Source organism: Taeniopygia guttata, chromosome 31 (assembly GCF_048771995.1).
Source record: "Taeniopygia guttata chromosome 31, bTaeGut7.mat, whole genome shotgun sequence".
NCBI classification, from domain to species: Eukaryota; Metazoa; Chordata; class Aves; order Passeriformes; family Estrildidae; genus Taeniopygia; species Taeniopygia guttata.
Window position 1 is genome coordinate 188,324 of NC_133056.1, and position 17,366 is coordinate 205,689.

Consider the following 17,366-nt stretch of genomic DNA (forward strand, 5'->3'; position numbering starts at 1 on the left):
ATGGCAACCGGCCAATGGGGCAGCGCGCGAGTGACGAGAGGGTGGGCGGGGCTTCGGCGGCGGCGGCGGCGCGCGCGGTTTTTCGGCCCTGGCGGGCGCCGGAGCCGCCGCCATGAGCGGGGCCCGGGCCGGGGCAGACCGGCCGCCCCCGGCCAAGCTCCGCCGTCTGGATGAGCCCAGCGGTAAGGGCCCTGCCGCCGCCGTTACCCGCGGGGAGGCGGTGCGTTCCCCCACCCCCGCCGGAGGTCGTGGTGAGGGCCGCAGAGCGCGCGCGCGGGGCGACGGGGCCGGGCATGCGCAGGGCGGCGGCGGGGACCCGCCCGCGCCCCCTGGCGGCCGCCCGGAGATTAGCGCGGGTTTGGCCCGGGAGGGGCCGGAGACCCCCGGGGAGGGCGCGGCGGGACCGGAGAGCACCGGAGAGGTCCCGGCGGGACCGGAGAGCACCGGAGAGGTCCCGGCCAGCCTGGAGACCACCGAGGAAACCAAGGGGAGACCGGAGACCATCGACAGATGCAAAGGGAGCCCGGAGAGCGCAAGTAGCGACTGCTTGGAGCAGAAAAAAGGGGGTTTGGAGACCACCGGAGAGGTCACAGAGGGGATGGAGAGCACCGGTGAGGCCACGGGGGACCTGGGAATTGCTGCCACGCACTCCTTGGAGCAGAACAAGGGTGTCCTGAAGACTCCCGTGGAATCCGAGGGAAGCCTGGAGAGCACCAGCAAAGCCAGCGGTGATCTGGAGAGCAGCAGGGAAGGCACAGGGAGCCTTGGGAGCAGCAATGGGCGCAAAGGGAGCCTGGAGACAGCCGTCACCCGCTGCTTGGAGCAAGGCAGAAGGAGCAAGGCGGGCCTGGAGACCACCGCCAAGGTCCTGGGGAGCATGGAGAGCGATGCTTCTCCTGGTGGGGAGCTGAAAAGCACCAGCAGGCGCAAGGCGAAGACCCCCGCGAGGCCCAGGCTGAGCGCAGAGACTGCCGGCAGCTTGGAGCGGGAGAGAAGCGGGAACGGGGATCTGGACACCAGCAGGGAGGTCTTGGCTGGCTTGGAGGCCACCAGAGAAGACACGGAGAGCCTGGAGACCACCATCGCTGGCTGCGTGAAGCGGGACAGAGAGCAGAAAGGAGGCGTGGAGTTCACCACGGAGCCCGAGGAGGGCCCGGAGCCCACAGCCTGCGTGGGGCAGAGCCGAGGCGGCCCCGGGCTCCCGGATCTCGTGGGGGTCCCGGAGCCCGCGGGGGTCCCGGTCCCCAAGGAGCACGTGGCCGAGGAGAGCGCGGTGATCTCGCTGGATGAAGACGAGGAGGAGGAGGAGGAGCGGGACGAAGGGCCTGCGCGGTACCTGGCGGCGCTGGAGGCCGTGCAGCTGGAGCTGGAGGCCGTGGAGGAGGAGGCGGCTCGAGCCTTTCGCCGCCTCCGCACCCGCTTCTGCCTCCGCCGCCGGCCCCACCTGCAGCGGCGCAACCGCCTCATCCAGCACATCCCCGGCTTCTGGGTCACCGCCGTATCCTTGGGGGCTGCATTTTTGGGGTGGGGGGCACACGGGAACCTCCAGATCTGTCTTTCCTTGACGCCCCCGTGCCCCAGTTCCTGAACCACCCGCAGCTCTCGGCCATGATCAGCGACCGCGACGAGGATGCACTGAGCTACATGACGAGTTTGCAGGTGCCTGGAGGGTTTTGGGGGGAAGATTTGGGGTTGTGTGCCCCCCCTAAGGTAACACACCTTGGCCCACAGGTGGAGGAGTTCGGCCAGAGCCGCCCCGGGTGCCGCATCCGCTTCTTCTTCAGCGTCAACCCCTATTTCCAGAACGACGTCGTGGCCAAGGAGTTCGTGCGCGGCCCCTCCGGTGGGTCTTTGGGCTGGGGGGGGGCACCCCCAAATTCCTACAGCCCAAGGAGGGGTTTGGGGGCTCCAGAGTGACCCCCTGGTGTGTTGTCCCTCCTCCCAGGTCACCTGGTGTCCCACTCGACCCCCATCCGGTGGTGGCAGGGGCAGGACCCCCGGACTCGCCCTCACAAGGGCCCCCCAGCCCCCCGCAGCTTCTTCGCGTGGTTTGGGGACCACAGCTTCCCTGCGGGGGACCGTGTGGCCGAGGTGAGCCCAGTGCTCCCAGTTCCGCCTCCCAGTGCTCCCAGTGACCCCCCTGACTTCCCATCTCCTCCCCTCCAGATCATCAAGGAGGAGCTTTGGCCCAACCCGCTCCAGTTCTACCTGCTGGGGGAAGGCGCCGAGGGACCCCCCGACAGGTGAGCTGCACCCCGGGGGGGTTTGGGGGGTTGGGGGGCACCGGGGGAGGGGACCCCAAACCTTCACACCCCCCCACGAACGCCCCCTCCCCAGTGAGAGCGGCGAGGACTGCGTGGTGATCCTGGATGACGACGAGGACGTGCAGGAGATCCCGGATGATGGGGACGGTAAGCGACCGACTCCCCCCTCGACCCTGGGGGGGACCCCCAAAAGTGGGGGGACCTCAAAACTCCTCACCTGAGGAAATGGGGGGGCTGAGACCCCCACCCCCAGATTCCTCTTGGGAGTAGGGGCTGATTTTGTGTCCCCCAATCCCCCCTCTGCAGGCAGTGGCGTGGAAGAGATCCCAACAGAGGAGCCCCCCAACCCCCCCGTGGGACAGAAAGACCCCAGCAGGGGCAGAATTTAATTGGGGGGGGGATTTGGGGGTGCTGCACATCTCCACCCCTCTGGCGTTGCGGGTAATGAGGGGCTGGGGGCCCCCAACACAGCTCAGGGTGCTCGAAGGCCTTTCACCCCCCTGCCCCCCAAACCTTTCATGACTCCCCCCCCACTCTGGGGACCCCCAATCTCCCCAGCTCCATCACCTGGGGGGTGTGGGGGGCTCCCCCTAAATCCCTTCCCCCTACCCACACACCTCACACAAGGGGAGAAACACAACCATTTCCTGACCATTTTTGTACATTTTGGGTTAAAAACTTGTAAAATTTTCTTTTTATATCTTAAAAATATATTATAATAAAGAGAAAGTTTTAACAGATTCACAGAGACCTCCCTTGAACCCCCAAGGGAGCTGGGGAGGATTTCAGAGTTTAAAATTTTCATATTTTACTCCCCTGAGTCATTCCCCTCCTCACCTGCTGCTGCTGTTGGGGTGAGGGGATCCCTAAAACCCCTCCCAGGGCAGATTCCGCCTCAGACCCCCCCCCCCCTCCTCCGGTGCCGGTTTCCCCCACAACACGTGGCTTCACTCCCGTTACCGGTGCTCCACGACCCCCCCGCAATTCCCGGTATCTCCGAGAACCTGCGGTGCAAATCTCCCCCCTCATCCCCACCGGTCCCGGTGTCCCCCCACCGCCATTTCCATCCCGTTCCCGGTGCTCCCCCCACCATTTCCATCCCGTTCCCGGTGCCTCCATCTCCGGTTCCCGGTGCCCCAGCCCCACTCCCGGTCCCATTCCCGTTGCCCCAGCTCCGTTCCCGGTCCCGTTCCCGCTGTCCCAGCCCCGCTCCCGCTGTCCCAGCCCCGCTCCCGCTGTCCCGGTCCCGGTCCCGGTCCCGTTCCCGCTGTCCCGGCCCCGCTCCGGTCCCGTTCCCGGTCCCAGCCCCGCTCCCGCTGTCCCGGCCCCGCTCCCGCTGTCCCGGCCCCGCTCCGGTCCCGTTCCCGCTGTCCCAGCCCCGTTCCCGGTCCCGTTCCCGCTGTCCCGGCCCCGCTCCGGTCCCGTTCCCGGTCCCAGCCCCGTTCCCGCTGTCCCGGCCCCGCTCCGGTCCCGTTCCCGCTGTCCCGGCCCCGCTCCGGTCCCGGTCCCGGTCCCGGTCCCGGTCCCGGTCCCGGTCCCGGTCCCGGTCCCGGTCCCGGTCCCGGTCCCGGTCCCGGTCCCTCCGCCCGCCTCACAGCGCCGCCTGCTCCTCCCGCCCACCCGCACGGGGGCGCCACAACCGCGCGTCTCCACCAATCAGCGGGCGGATCCTGCTGCGCCCCGCGCCTCCACCAATCAGCAGGTGGGGGGGGGATAATCAGCATAGACCACGCCCCCACCCTTTGGGGAGGCGTGGCCAAGCCAAGCCCCGCCCACACCGCCTTGGGGGTGGGGGGAGGGGGCGAACCCCCCCCCAAAAATCCCCGATCACCCCCAAACCAGGGGCGCAGACAGAGACAGAGCCTGGCTGGGCACAGAGGGGCTTTACTGCCCCCCACCAGCACCACGGGGTCCCGGGGGGCTCCCAGAGGCTTTGGGACACCCGGGATTTTGGGGTGGGGGGGGAGGTGGGGGGGGGTCCCAGAGATTTTTTGTTTTTTGGGGTGGGGGTCCCTATGAGGCGGAGTCGGAGGCCTCGGAGCTGTCCTTGACGTCGGTGCTCTCGGTGGTCTCGCTGACCTCGCTGACGTCTTTGCTGTCGCCCCCCCCGTCCTCTGGGTGGGGGGGTCCCGTGGGGGGGGGGTGCGAGGGGGTCCCCCCCGAGCCGCAGACCCCGTCCCCACTTCGGGGGGGCTCGGCGGGCGCCAGGGGCCGGCCCCGCTCCTTCTGCTCCACCTGCTTCCTCAGCTGGGGGGGCACAGGGTGGGGTTACACCGGGGGGTTTCCCCTGGGACCCCCCGGGAGGGTTTTTGGGGGTCCCGGGGTGGGGGTCGGGGGTCCCGCACCTCATCCGCCATTTGCGTCAGGTCCCGTTTCATGGCGTAGGCGTCCTCCCCGTCCGCGTAGTACTTGGGCTCCACCTCGCTGATCCTGGGGGACATTTGGGGGTTCGGGGGGTGGGGGGGTGACAAACCCACCCCCCCCGAAACCCCCGAACCCCAAATTTCCTCCGCAGCCCCCCACAAACCCCCCCAGGCCGGTCAGACTCACTGGAAGTTGAGCGTGTTGGAGTAGAGGTGCAGCGCTGCGCGGTTGCTGCGAGGAGAAACGGGGTGAGGGTTAATTTGGGGGGGTTTGGGGGGATTTTAGGGGGGATTTGGGGGGATATGGGGTTTATTTTGAGGAGATTTGGGGGTTATTTTAGGGAAGATTTGGGGCTTATTTTAGGGGGGATTTGGGGGTTATTTTAGGGGGGATTTGGGGGTTATTTTAGGGGGGATTTGGGGGTTATTTGGGGGTGATTTTGGGGGAATTTGGGGGTGATTTTGGGGGTTATTTTAGGGGGGATTTGGGGGTTATTTGGGGGTGATTTGTGGGTGATTTTGGGGGTTATTTTGGGGGGAATTTGGGGGTGATTTTGAGGGGAATTGGGATTTATTTCGGGGGGATTTGGGGGTGATTTTGGGGGAATTGGGGGTTATTTCAGGGGGGATTTGGGGGTTATTTTAGGGGGGATTTTGGGGTTATTTTGGGGGGGATTTTGAGGTTATTTTGGGGGGATTTGGGGGTGATTTTGGGGGAATTTGGGGGTTATTTTGGGGGTCTCACCTCTTGCGGACGTGCAGGGAGACGTATTTGGCGTTGAAGTTCTCGATCATGGCCCGGGACGCCTGGTCCATCAGCTTCTGCGCCAGCCCCAGGCGCCGGTGCGAGCGTTTCACCGCCTGGGGGGCCCCAAAACGGGCTGGGACACCCCAAAAACCCCCAGGGACCCCAAAAAACCCCCCAGGGACCCCAAAAAATCCCCACGGGACACAGCAAACCCCCAGGGCACCCCTGAACCCAGCCTGGGTCCTGTTCTAAGAACCCCCCAAGTGCTCAGAGCCCCCCAAAGAGCCTCAAGGGTCCCTCCCAACCCCTCAGGTGACCCCAAAACTGTCAAGGAGCCCCCCCAAACCCCTCTGAGCCCCCCCAGACCCCTCAAGGAGCCCCCCCAAACCCCTCTGAGCCCCCCCAGACCCCTCAAGGAGCCCCCCCAGACCCCTCAAGGAGCCCCCCCAGGCTCACCAGGGACGTGATGTGTCCGTGGGGGACGTCATCGGGATCTTCCTCCCTGCAGGGGAGGTCGGGGTGGGGTGAGACCCCCCAGATCCTTTCGGGGGACCCTCAGGACCCCCCCAGAGCCCAGGATTGGGGGGAGGGGGGAAGGAACCCCCAGACTCACATCTTGGCCAGGACGTATCCCACGATCTTTCCGTTCTCATCCTCGGCGATGTACGAGAGCTGAGGGGGGTGAGGGGGGGTCAGGTGAGTTTGGGGGGCCAGGTGAGCCCAGGTGAGTTGGGGGGGGTCAGGTGAGCTTGAGGGGGGCCAGGTGAGCTTTGGGGGTGTCCAGGTGAGTCTGGGGGGGGTCAGGTGAGCATGGGGGGGGATTCCAGGGGTTCCTGGGAGGGGTCCAGGTGAATCTGGGGGGTGTCAGGTCTGCATGGGGGTGGGAAAGGTGAGTCTGGGGGGTTCCAGGTGTGTTTGAGCGGGAGACTGAGGGGCACCGGGGGGGTTCAATCCCGGTGTCCCAGGACCGGGGAGGGTTTCAGGTGTTCCAGGGCCACACCTGAGGCCAGGAGAGGCCGTGGTAGAAGTAATATTTCATCTGGTAATTCTCGGGCAGGCAGAGCAGGTTGCAGTGCTGCATGTTCATCAGGTCCTCGGGCTGCGGGAGGAACCGGCACCGGCACCGGCACCGGCACCGGGGGATCAGCCCGGAACCGGCTCTGGGGCTCCCCAACACCCCTCAGAGCCCTCCACCCACCTCAGAGCCCCCAGGAGGTACTGAGATCCGGTACCGCCGCTCAGAGCCCCCGGTGTTCCCCTCAGACCCTCCCAGGGCCCGGTGTTCCCCTCAGAGCCCTCCCCGGGCCCGGTGTCACCGTCAGATCCCTCCCCGGTGCCCGGCTCTTGCTCGCCGAGCCCCGGCTGAGGCTCCCTGCCCCCCCGGGCCGCCCACCCGCGCGTTCCGGATGTTCATGGCTGCGGCCGTTCGCTCCCGGTGGCGTTTCCCGGTCCCGGTCCCGGCTCCGCTCCCGGTCCCCTCACGAGCCGCTTCCGCCGGAAATTCCTCTTTGTCCAATCAGCGCTGAGCCCGCCCATTAGCATCCCGGTGTATTGACAGGCGCGACGACCAATCAGCGTGCGAAGAGATGCGACAAACCCCGCCCCCTATCCGCCCTTTGTCTTCAGCCAATCAGAGGCGAGTTCCGCGCGTGCCCCGGCGCGGGCGGGGTTTGCTCCCTCCCACCCCCCCTCACCGACCAATCACGTCCGGCCGCGCTGAGGATTGACAGCTGCACGAGCCAATGGGGAGAGGCGGGAGGCGGGGCTCGGAGCCGCGTGGGCGAACACGCTTTATTGCCGTGGGGGAGGGGCGTGGGGGGGTCCCCACGCGCGGGGGGGGCTCGGCATGAACCCCCCACACCTGAGCTCGGTGCCCTTCGTGGCGTTTCCCAACTTCCTGAGCGGCCTCATGGCCACGGTCCTGGCGATTTGTCCCCAAATCCCGGCGTGGCCCCACTGGCGGTGGGGGTCGTGTCCACTCAGGAGGGTCGTGTCCACTCAGGAGGGTTGTACCCACTCAGGAGGGAGTGTCCCCACTCCTACAGTGTCCCCCAGTCCTTGTCCCCGCAGCGTTCCCCTCTTGCAGCGTCCCCGGAGAGCGTCCGGCTGTCCCCGCTCCGTGCCCCCCCACCCGTGACGCTCCCCGGGTGGGTCCCCTCGGCTCTCAGGGCTGCATTCGCAGGGCCCCGTCCAGCCTCACCACCTCCCCGTTGATCATGGGGTTCTCCGCCAGGGCCTGCACCAGGTGGGCGTACTCAGCGGGATCCCCCAGGCGCGAGGGGAACGGCACCTGCTGCCCCAAAAACTTCCGCACCTTCTCGGGCAGCGCGGCCAGCAGCGGCGTGGAGAACAGACCTGGGGAACCCCAAAAAGCACCGTGAGAACTCGGGGGACACTCCCCCTGCCCACCTCCCAGCGATCCCCCTCACCTGGCGCGATGGTGACCACGCGGATGCCCAGCGGCGCCAGGTCGCGGGCGATGGGCAGCGTCATGCCCACGATGCCGCCCTTGGAGGCCGAGTAGGCGGCTTGGCCCACCTGGGGAGGTTGTGGGGTTGTTTTGGGGGGCTCTGAGCCCCCCAATGGTCGCTACAAGGGTGAAGGGGGTGCTGACCTGCCCCTCGAAGGCGGCCACGCTGGCGGTGTTGACCAGGAGGCCGCGGTGGCCGTCGGCGTCGGGCGCGTTGCGGCTCATGAGCTGCGCGCTCAGGCGGATCACGTTGAAGGTGCCCACCAGGTTCACCTGGGCCGGATTTGGGGAGGGGGCTGTGGGCACCAGCCCCCAAAAACCGCTGGTACCTCCAGGGAATCCCCCCGTGCTGGGCTGGGGGCACCCCAAAGGTCTGCGGACACGGCACTGACCAGTTCATCCATACCACTGACCAGTTCAGCCACCCCATTGACCACAGACCCCCCACCCCACTGTCCAGGGACCCCACCCCGCTGTCCATGACCCCCATCCCGCTGTCCAGGGACCCCCACCCCTCCGTCCAGCCCCCCACGCCCCCACTCACGTTGATGACCCTCTGGAAGTCCTCCAGCTCGTGCACTTTGTCCTTTTTGCCGTTGTAGATCTTGACGGCGATGCCGATGCCGGCGCAGTTCACCACCAGGTCCAGACGCCCGAATTTCTCCCGGGTCAGGGCCAGCGCCGCCCCCACCTCCTCGGGGGATGTCACCTGGGGGCCACCGGGGTGGGGTCACCGCCCGTGGGGTCACGGTGGGTGTCACCCGTGGGGTCACGGTGGTCCCGAATCGAGGGGGGTGTCACCAGTGTGGGGGTCACGGTGGTCCCGGTGTCCCGGGGGGTGTCCCCGCGGTCCCGGTGTCCCGGGGGTGTCCCCACGGCCCCGGTGTCCCGGGGGTGTCCCCGCGGCCCCGGTGTCCCGGGGGGTGTCACCAATGGGAGGGTCACGGTGGTCCCGGTGTCCCGGGGGGTGTCCCCGCGGTCCCGGTGTCCCGGGGGGTGTCCCCACGGCCCCGGTGTCCCGGAGGTCTCCCCGCGGTCCCGGTGTCCCGGGGGTGTCCCCACGGCCCCGGTGTCCCGGGTCTGTCCCCACCGCGCTGACGGTACCGAAGCCCCCCGGTGCTCACGTCGGCGGCGGCGAAGGCGCAGCTCTCCCCGAGCTCCCGGGCCAGCTGAGCCCCGCCGGACCGGGGCAGGTCCAGCAGCACCGCCCGCGCCCCGCGCTCCACCAGCCGCTCCACCGTGGCCCGGCCCAGCCCGGAGCCGCCGCCGGTCACCAGCGCCACCATCCCCTGGGGGGACAGAGGGGTCAGCGAGGAGGGGAGACCCCCCCCAAATAATAAAACACCCCCGGGGAACGGGGAGGGGGGTCCCGGTACCTTCACGCTGCGAATCGCCGCCATCGCCGCCGTCCGGTGAATGCAGCGGGGGCGGGACCGGGAGGGAGGGGAGGGACCGGAGATAGACCCGGGAGGCACCGGGAGGGAGGGGAGGGACCGGGGGAGGACCTGGGGGGACACCGGGGGGGAGGGGAGGGATGGGGGAGGGACCGGGAGGCACCGGGGGAGGACCTGGGGGGACACCGGGGGGGAGGGATCGATGGGGGAGTGACCGGGGGAGGACCGGGGGGGACACCGGGTGACGGGGAGGGACCGACAGGGGGATCCCGGGGGGTGTCCGAGGCACCGGGGGGGGGTCAGGGGCGTCCGGAAGGGTCCCATAAATATTAGGGGGGGGTCCCGATCTCCTTTTCCTCCTCATCCCGGGGATTGTGAACCCCAAAATTGGGACCCCCGCAAAGGGCCAAGAGTGAGACATTTAACGAGAGGGGCACCAAGACCCCCCCCCAAAAAAAAAAGGGGGTGAGGACCCTGAGGCGACAAAATCCGCTCCCCACGGGGGGGGAGGTTTGGATCCCCCTCCCCACACACGAGACCCGGGGAGGGGGATGGGGGTCACCGGGGTCGGGTCAGCACGGGGGGGCCCCGCTGGTCCCCCCCACTTTGTCCCCTCCCAGCCCGGCCAGCGGCCAGGGTGTAAAGTTACCGGCGACCTTCCCGGGGGGCACCGCCAGCACCCGCCGGGGCCCCCCGAAATGGAGGAGAAATCCCCCAAAATCCCAGGTGCGAGGGGCAGGGGGTCCATTTTTGGGTGGGTGGGCGGGGGGGGGGGGCACAGAGGTGCTGTGAGAGGGAAAATCCCCCTCCAACCCACCCCATAGAGGGATTTCCCTTTTTAGGGCAGTTTTTTTAACCAAAATTGGGGTGCAGGAGGGATTTGGGGGTGCAAAAAGCGATTGGGGAAGGTCTGGGGGGGGGTTGGAATTTGAGGGGGGGCACAGAGGTGCCGTGAGGGGGAAAATCCCCCCCAAACACACCCCAAAGTGGGGATTTCCCCCTTCAGGGCAGGTTTTTCTACCCAAAATCGGGGTACAGGCGGAATTTGGGGGTACAAAACTGATTTTTTGGGGGGTAAAAGTGTTGTTCCCCCTCTGAAATGCCCCCCCAGCCTGCGTGCCTCAGTTTACCAACTGCCCCACCATGGTGATCCTGGTGGGGTTACCCGCCCGAGGCAAGACCTACATCTCCCGAAAACTCACCCGTTACCTCAACTGGATCGGCACCCCGACTCGCGGTCAGTGATTTTGGGGGGCGGGCAGAGGCACCCCAAAATATTTTGGGGTGTCTTAACCCCCCCCACCCACCCCACAGTGTTCAACGTGGGTGAGTACCGCAGAGAAGCCGTCCCCAACTATAAAAATTACGAATTTTTCCGCCACGATAACCCCGAGGGGGTGGAAATCCGCAGGTTAGATTTGGGGAAAAAGGGGGGTGGGATTTTTTGGGGTGTATTTGAGGCAGTTGCACCCCAAAAAAATTTTTAGGCACTGCGCTCTGGCCGCCCTGAAGGATGTTCGTGCTTACCTGAGCTCTGAGGAGGGGCAGGTGGCGGTAAGAGACCCCCGAAAATCCCCCCAAAAATAAAAATGAACCCCTGCATGGGCAAACTTCACCCCAAATATTTTGGGGGGGTTCAAATTTCTCCCCCCACCCCCCAAAAAAAAAAATAAAAATAAAAAAGGTGTTTGATGCCACCAACACCACGCGGGAACGGCGGGAGGTGATCCTGCAGTTCGCCAAGGAGAACGGGTACAAGGTAGGATTTGGGGGGTCGGCAGGAATTTTGGGGGTCCTGAGGAATTTTGGGGTTCGTGAGGAATTTCGGGGGGGTTTTGAGGAATTCTGGGGGGTTTTTGAGGAGTTTTGGGGGGGTTTTGAGGAGTTTTGGGGTGGCCATGAGGAATTTTGGGGGAGTTTATGGGGGGGGTGCTGCTTGGGGTGGGGTCTTGGGGGGGTGGAAAAATTTTGGGGGTGCCCACAGGATGAGGGGGTGACGCTGTTTTGGGGTGTCACAGTGCGGGGAGGGGTGGTGGCACCAATTTGGGGGTGTCACAGCACGGGGAGGTGACACTTTTGGGGTGTCACCGGTCCCCCCACCCCAGGTCCTGTTCGTGGAGTCCATCTGTGACGACCCCACCATCATCGAGGAGAACATCAAGGTGAGACCCTGGTGGGGAGGGGACAAATGGGACCCAGAGGTGACAATTGGGGCCGGGGGGTGACAGCTGGAACCTGGAGGTGACAACATGGGCTGGGAGGTGACAGCTGGGGCCTAAAGGTGACAACAAGGACCTGGAAGTGACAACAAGGACCCAGAGGTGACAGTGGGGACCCGGAGGTGACAACATGGGCTGGGAGGTGACAGCTGGGGCCTAAAGGTGACAACAAGGACCTGGAAGTGACTATTGGGACCCAGAGGTGACAACAGGAACCTGGAGGTGACAACATGGGCTGGGAGGTGACAGCTGAGGCCTAAAGGTGACAACAAGGACATGGAAGTGACAACAGGAACCTGGAGGTGACAACAGGGACCAGGAGGTGACAAGAGGTACCCAGAAGTGACAGCTGGGGCTGGGAGGTGACAATTGGGACCCAGAGGTGACAATTGGGACCTGGAGGTGACAATTGGGACCCAGAGGTGACAGCAGGGACCCAGAGGTGACAGCCAGGGCCAGGTGCACCCCCCAAAACCCCGCTGTCCCCCGACCCCGCAGCAAGTGAAGCTGAGCAGCCCCGACTATAAGGGCCGCGCGCAGGACGAGGCCGTGGCCGATTTCCTGAAGCGCATCGAGTGCTACAAGGCCACCTACGAGCCCCTGGACGATGAGCTGGACAGGTGACCCCCACCCCAAACCCCCCCAGCGCCCCCCCAGACCCGCCCTGACCGGGGTGTCCCCCCAAAATCCCGCAGCGCCCTGTCCTACATCAAGATCTTCGACGTGGGCGTGCGGTACCTGGCGAACCGCGTGCAGGGCCACGTGCAGAGCCGCACCGTCTATTACCTGATGAACATCCACGTCACGCCCCGAACCATCTACCTGAGCCGCCACGGCGAGAGCCAGCTCAACCTGCGGGGCCGCATCGGGGGGGACTCGGGGCTGTCCCCCCGGGGGCAGCAGGTGGGTTAGAGCGGGACAGGGGTGAAGGGACACACCTGGGGAGGGTCAGAGCAGGACAGGTGTGAAGGGACACACCTGGGGGACATGGACATGTCCCCTCATGGGTACCAGGTGGGGTCAGAGCCACCTCAGCCTGCAGGGACACACCTGGGGCTGTTCCCCCGTGGGATCAGAGCCCCCAGGTGTGCAGGGACACACCTGGGGATGTCCCCTCGTGGGGTCAGAGCCACCTCAGCCTGCAGGGACACACCTGGGGCTGTTCCCCCGTGGGGTCAGAGCCCCCCAGGTGTGCAGGGACACCTCCCACCTGTCCCAGTACGCGCAGGCGCTGGCCCGGTTCATCGGCAGCCAGGACATCGGCGAGCTGAAGGTGTGGACCAGCCACATGAGGAGAACCATCGAGACGGCCGAGGCGCTGGGCGTGCCCTACGAGCAGTGGAAGGCCCTCAATGAGATCGACGCCGTGAGCCACACCCCGTTTTTGTGGGGATTTTGGGGGGTGGGGACACCCCAAATTAACCCCTCAAAGCCCCCCAATGCTGCTGTCCCTCCCACAGGGGGTCTGCGAGGAGATGACCTACGAGGAGATCCAGGAGCGCTACCCCAAGGAGTTGGCGCTGCGGGACCAGGACAAGTACCGCTACCGCTACCCCAAGGGCGAGGTAACCCCCGAAAACCCCCAAAAATCCCCCAAAAATCCCCAAAAATGGGGGGCAGAGGTTTGGGACACCCCCTAAAGCCTCTCGGCAGTCCTACGAGGACCTGGTGCAGCGGCTGGAGCCGGTGATCATGGAGCTGGAGCGGCAGGAGAACGTCCTGGTCATCTGCCACCAGGCTGTGATGCGCTGCCTGCTGGCATATTTCCTGGACAAGAGCGCAGGTGACAGCGGGGACGGCTGGGGACACACCTGGGGACAACTGGGGACAGCTGGGGGACAGCCGGGGACAGCTGGGAACAGTTGGGGACAGTTGGGGACACACCTGGGGACAGCCAGGGGACAGCTGGGGACAGTTGGGGACAGCCAGGGATGGTTGGGGACACACCTGGGGACAGTTTGGGACAGTTGGGAATAGTTGGGGACACACCTGGGGACAGTTGGGGACAATTGGGGGACAGCCGGGGACAACCAGGGACAGCTGGGGACAGCCAGGGATGGCTGGGGACACACCTGGGGACAGTTGGGGAAACACCTGGGGACAGCTGGGGACAGTTGGGGATGGTTGGGGACAACCAGGGACGGTTGGGGACACACCTGGGGACATTTGGGGACAGCCCAGAGCTGCCGTGCCCACCTCAGCTCTCCGGAACCCCCTCCCCAGATGAGCTGCCCTACCTCAAGTGTCCCCTGCACACGGTGCTGAAACTGACCCCCGTGGCCTACGGTGAGTGGGGTCACCCCAAAAACGGGACTGTCCCCCCCAGAGCGGGGCCAGAAATTGGGGATCAATCCCCTAAAAAGGGGAATTGTGTCCCTCACAGAATTTGGGACAAAGTGCCCCAAAAACGGGACTGTCTCCCCCAGAGTGCTTCCCCAAAATGGGGACAATTCCCTCCAAAAAGGGGATTTGTGTCCCTCCTAAAATTTGGGACAAAGTGCCCCAAAAATTGGACTGTCCCCCAAGACTGGCTCCAGAGAATGGGAACAAATCCCCCTAAAAAGGGGACAATTCTCCCTAGAGGAGACCCAGCAGAAAATGGGGAAAAACACCCCAAAATAACCCAAGAATAACCCCAATATCCCACCTGAAAAAGGGGACAATCCCCCCCAAAAAATGATTGTTCCCCCTGTGTCTCACCCCCAAAATTGGGACAATCCACCCCGAAAAGGGACTGTTCCCCGTGTCCCACCCCAAAATTGGGACAATCCCCCCAAAAACCGCTCCCTTCTTCCCCTGGACCAGGCTGTGAGGTCGAGCCCATCTTCCTCAACATCGAGGCAGTGAACACCCACCGGGCACGACCCCAGGTCAGAGCCCCCATCCCCAAATCCACCCCAAAAAGCGGGTGCAGAGCTCATTAACCCCCCCCAAATAACTGAGGGGGTGTTAAATGTTGGGGAGATTCCCCCAAAACCCCCGTTTTCACCCCACAGAATGTCAACATCAACCGCACCGCAGCCGACGCCCTCAACACCGTCCCTGAGCACTTCTGAGGGGTCCCTTGGGGAAAAGGGGAGCCCCCACCCCAAAATTAAACCTTGCACAACCAAGCACCGAGCCTGAAAATTGGGGGGGCTGCAAACCAATGGGCTGCCTTTATTTTTTTTGGGGGGGGATCGGGTCAGGTTGTGGCCTTGTTGGCCTCGCTGTACTGGCTCGCCCAAAATTTGGGGTCCTTGCCCTGCATCTGAATGGAAGAAAAACAGGGGAGGGGGCATCAAATTGAGCCCTGGGAGCCCCCAAAAAATCAGAGATGCCCCCCAAAAGCACGGCCTCACCTTGGCCACGAAGTTCAGCACGTCCTTCTTGGAGGTTTCCTTCTCTGCCCGCGGCCCCCACTGGTACTTGAATTCGGGGGGGTCCGTCAGGGGGATGGCCGTGGTCTCCAGGTACCTGCACAGGGCTGGTGGTGACCCCTCCCCGCAGGTTTTGGGGTGCACAGGGGTGTTTTGGGGGCTGTCCAGCGTTGCCCTGACCCCGTGAGGGACCCCTGGAGCCACGGGGCGCGGGGCTGCGGGTGTTGCTCTGCGGTGTGGTATAAACAGCCCGGCTGAGGCTGGCGCCGAGGCCGCTCTGGGCACACCGACCATGGGGACCCCCCGTTTGCACCCCAAATTCCGCCCCGGCGGCCCCCCACTCACTTCTGCCGCACAAACTCCTCCGCCACCAGCTTGCGGACGTCCCCGAAGACGCTGTGCTGCTTCCTGAGGAGGGGGGCTAGTGAGGGGTGGCACTGAGCAGCCCACCCCTCCCGGGGGTCCCCACCCGTGCCCTACCCGGGGTAGACACGGAGCAAGTGCAGGAATTCCCACAGAGCACCTGGAAAGAAAAAGGGGGTGTCAGTGAGTGGGGTGCAAAGGGAAAAGTGGGGGACGGGGTGGGGGGTTTGGGGAGAACTCACTGTCTTTGACCGAGTTGCCCTTCATGAAGATGAAGCTGAGGATGACTAAGAGGAGACCCATCTTCTCCTTCTCCTTGTCCCTGAGGCATACACCGGGGTGTCAGCCCTGTGGGACTTGTGTCCCCCCTAAAACTGGGGACAAAGTGCCCCAAAAAGGGACTGTCCCCCCAGAAACCCTCCCCAAAATGGCAACAATTTCCCCTAAAAAGGCAACCTGTGTCCCTCCTAAAACTGGGGACAAAGTGCCCCAAAAAGGGACTGTCCCCCCAGAAACCCTCCCCAAAATGGGGACAATTTCCCCTAAAAAGGCAACCTGTGTCCCTCCTAAAATTGGGGGGAAAGTGCCCCAAAAAGGGACTGTCCCCCAAGAAACCCTCCCCAAAATGAGGACAATTCCCCCCAGAGGAGACCCAGCATAAAATGGGGACAAACACCCCAAGAGACCCCAAAAGACCCTAAGAATAACCCCAGTATCCCACCTGAAAAGGGGGAGAATCCCCCCCAAAAATGGACTGTTCCCCATGTCCCACCCAAAAATAGAGACAATCCCCCCAAAAATGGACTGTTCCCCCGTGTCTCACCCAAAAATGGGTACAATCCCCCCAAAAAGGGACTGTTCCCCAAATCCACCCCAAATTTGGGGACAATCCCCCCAAAAAGGGACTGTTCCCCCTGTGTTTCACCCAAAAATGAGGAGAATCCCCCCAAAAAGGGACTGCTCCCCGTGTCAGCCGTGTGGGACACGCTGATGGGGTTCCCCACACCTGGAATCACCCAGGGGTGCACCCAGGGGTGCTGCATCCCCTCACCTGCACAGCTGCTCGCCCTCGGCACAGGGCAGGTTATTGATGAGGACGTAGATGTGGCGTTTGGCGTCGATCTCCACCAGCTGCAGCCCAAAAACCTGCGGGAGGACGAGGGTTAATCCAAGGGTTAACCCCCCCAAAACCTTCCCTTTCCCTCCTGCCCCCACCTCCTGCAGGGTCCTGTCCGCCCTCCTGATGATTTCCGAGTAGGCATCCCTGTATTCCCGGATTATGTTCTTCAGGATGTCTGTGGAAAACAGGCAGGGAACGCTGAGAGAGGTTGGAGCTCTGAGCCAGCAAGGATTTAGGGGTTTAAACACCGTGGAAACGCACCTGCCCTCTTGATAGGAATCTTCTTCTGGTCCTTGACGAGCAGGAACTGCACCAGCTCACTCACCTGTGGGGAAGGAGCAGGGAAGGCCGAGGGCGGGCTGATATCAAAAGGAGGCAGAGACGGGACTCCGGCAGCGGGTAGAGAGGGGATCACCGCAATCCACCTTCTGGTTCAGCTGCTCCTGGGAGCGCCGCTCCACCTGCGTCGGGATGGAATCATCCTCCCCGTCGAGCAGCTGAGGGGAAACGACAGGAAAAGCGGGGGAAGTTGATGGCAGAGAATGGGAGCAGCCATGAGAGTAAATGAGGGGGGAACGGGGGTGTGGGGGAGCAGCCCCTCACCTGAGAGCAGCCGAGCCCTTTGCTGCGCTTCCGCTGGGACATTCCTCACAGCAGCTCTGAGAGGAAAATAAGCACCGGCTGGGCTAAAACCTCCACCAGAGCACCCCTAAGGCCGCCCCGCGCGTTCCACCCTCAGCAAGGCCGCAGAAACCCCATCCAAGGCCCGGACAACGACCCGAGACACGAACCGCCACCGACGGCGCTCCGCCCGCGACTGCGCCGGCCCCGCCCACACCCTCCGACCCCACCCGCACAGCCCCGCTTCCCATTGGTCCAGCCGCTACTCGCCCCGCCTACCATCCCAACCCCGCGTCGCGATTGGCCGAGAGCCAGAGTTCGCCCCGCCCCCGGCTCGCGCCGCGCGAGACTCGCGCTCCTCCCCCCGCCCCCCCCACCTGAGGGGGCGAAAAAGGCGGGAAAAGAGCGGCGCGCGCGGCCCCCACCCCGCTAGGCCACGCCTACT

At 64.5% G+C, this 17,366-nt stretch overlaps 5 protein-coding genes across 6 annotated transcripts; 2 read left to right on the top strand and 3 right to left on the bottom strand.

Moving 5' to 3' along the window:
- Positions 1-12: 12 nt before the first annotated feature.
- LOC115492049 (uncharacterized) lies at positions 13-3,004 on the top strand. The gene is made up of 7 exons (XM_030260619.4): positions 13-1,498; positions 1,582-1,659; positions 1,732-1,843; positions 1,946-2,091; positions 2,167-2,243; positions 2,338-2,411; positions 2,571-3,004. The coding sequence occupies exons 1-7, from the start codon at positions 113-115 to the stop codon at positions 2,651-2,653; spliced, it is 1,956 nt and encodes a 651-aa protein (XP_030116479.4). The 5' UTR covers positions 13-112; the 3' UTR covers positions 2,654-3,004.
- A 1,128-nt stretch (positions 3,005-4,132) lies between these two features.
- Positions 4,133-6,928, bottom strand: NAA10 (N-alpha-acetyltransferase 10, NatA catalytic subunit). The gene is made up of 8 exons (XM_030260818.4): positions 6,769-6,928; positions 6,376-6,474; positions 5,989-6,047; positions 5,832-5,877; positions 5,373-5,488; positions 4,815-4,859; positions 4,610-4,694; positions 4,133-4,511 (listed from the first exon to the last, which is right to left on the bottom strand). The coding sequence occupies exons 1-8, from the start codon at positions 6,787-6,789 to the stop codon at positions 4,278-4,280; spliced, it is 705 nt and encodes a 234-aa protein (XP_030116678.3). The 5' UTR covers positions 6,790-6,928; the 3' UTR covers positions 4,133-4,277.
- A 213-nt stretch (positions 6,929-7,141) lies between these two features.
- HSD17B10 (hydroxysteroid 17-beta dehydrogenase 10) lies at positions 7,142-9,323 on the bottom strand. Its single transcript, XM_041711905.2, has 6 exons — positions 9,222-9,323; positions 8,970-9,134; positions 8,390-8,554; positions 7,990-8,118; positions 7,805-7,913; positions 7,142-7,730 (listed from the first exon to the last, which is right to left on the bottom strand). The coding sequence occupies exons 1-6, from the start codon at positions 9,243-9,245 to the stop codon at positions 7,540-7,542; spliced, it is 783 nt and encodes a 260-aa protein (XP_041567839.2). The 5' UTR covers positions 9,246-9,323; the 3' UTR covers positions 7,142-7,539.
- Positions 9,324-9,572: 249 nt separating this feature from the next.
- Positions 9,573-14,571, top strand: LOC121468470 (6-phosphofructo-2-kinase/fructose-2,6-bisphosphatase). The gene is made up of 14 exons (XM_072920183.1): positions 9,573-9,965; positions 10,351-10,476; positions 10,554-10,650; positions 10,727-10,793; positions 10,924-10,998; positions 11,345-11,401; positions 11,957-12,078; positions 12,154-12,361; positions 12,678-12,824; positions 12,919-13,023; positions 13,112-13,241; positions 13,682-13,744; positions 14,264-14,328; positions 14,455-14,571. The coding sequence occupies exons 1-14, from the start codon at positions 9,791-9,793 to the stop codon at positions 14,512-14,514; spliced, it is 1,497 nt and encodes a 498-aa protein (XP_072776284.1). The 5' UTR covers positions 9,573-9,790; the 3' UTR covers positions 14,515-14,571.
- Positions 14,572-14,587: 16 nt separating this feature from the next.
- Positions 14,588-17,174, bottom strand: LOC100190649 (hydroxysteroid 17-beta dehydrogenase 10). Of its 2 annotated transcripts, none has more exons than XM_072920136.1 (11): positions 17,092-17,174; positions 16,904-16,959; positions 16,726-16,797; positions 16,562-16,625; positions 16,396-16,475; positions 16,232-16,326; positions 15,423-15,502; positions 15,298-15,340; positions 15,163-15,225; positions 14,800-15,046; positions 14,588-14,708 (listed from the first exon to the last, which is right to left on the bottom strand). In XM_072920136.1, exons 2-11 carry the CDS (start codon positions 16,943-16,945, stop codon positions 14,643-14,645), a joined length of 852 nt encoding a protein of 283 aa, XP_072776237.1. In that variant the 5' UTR covers positions 16,946-16,959; positions 17,092-17,174; the 3' UTR covers positions 14,588-14,642.
- Positions 17,175-17,366: the final 192 nt, after the last annotated feature.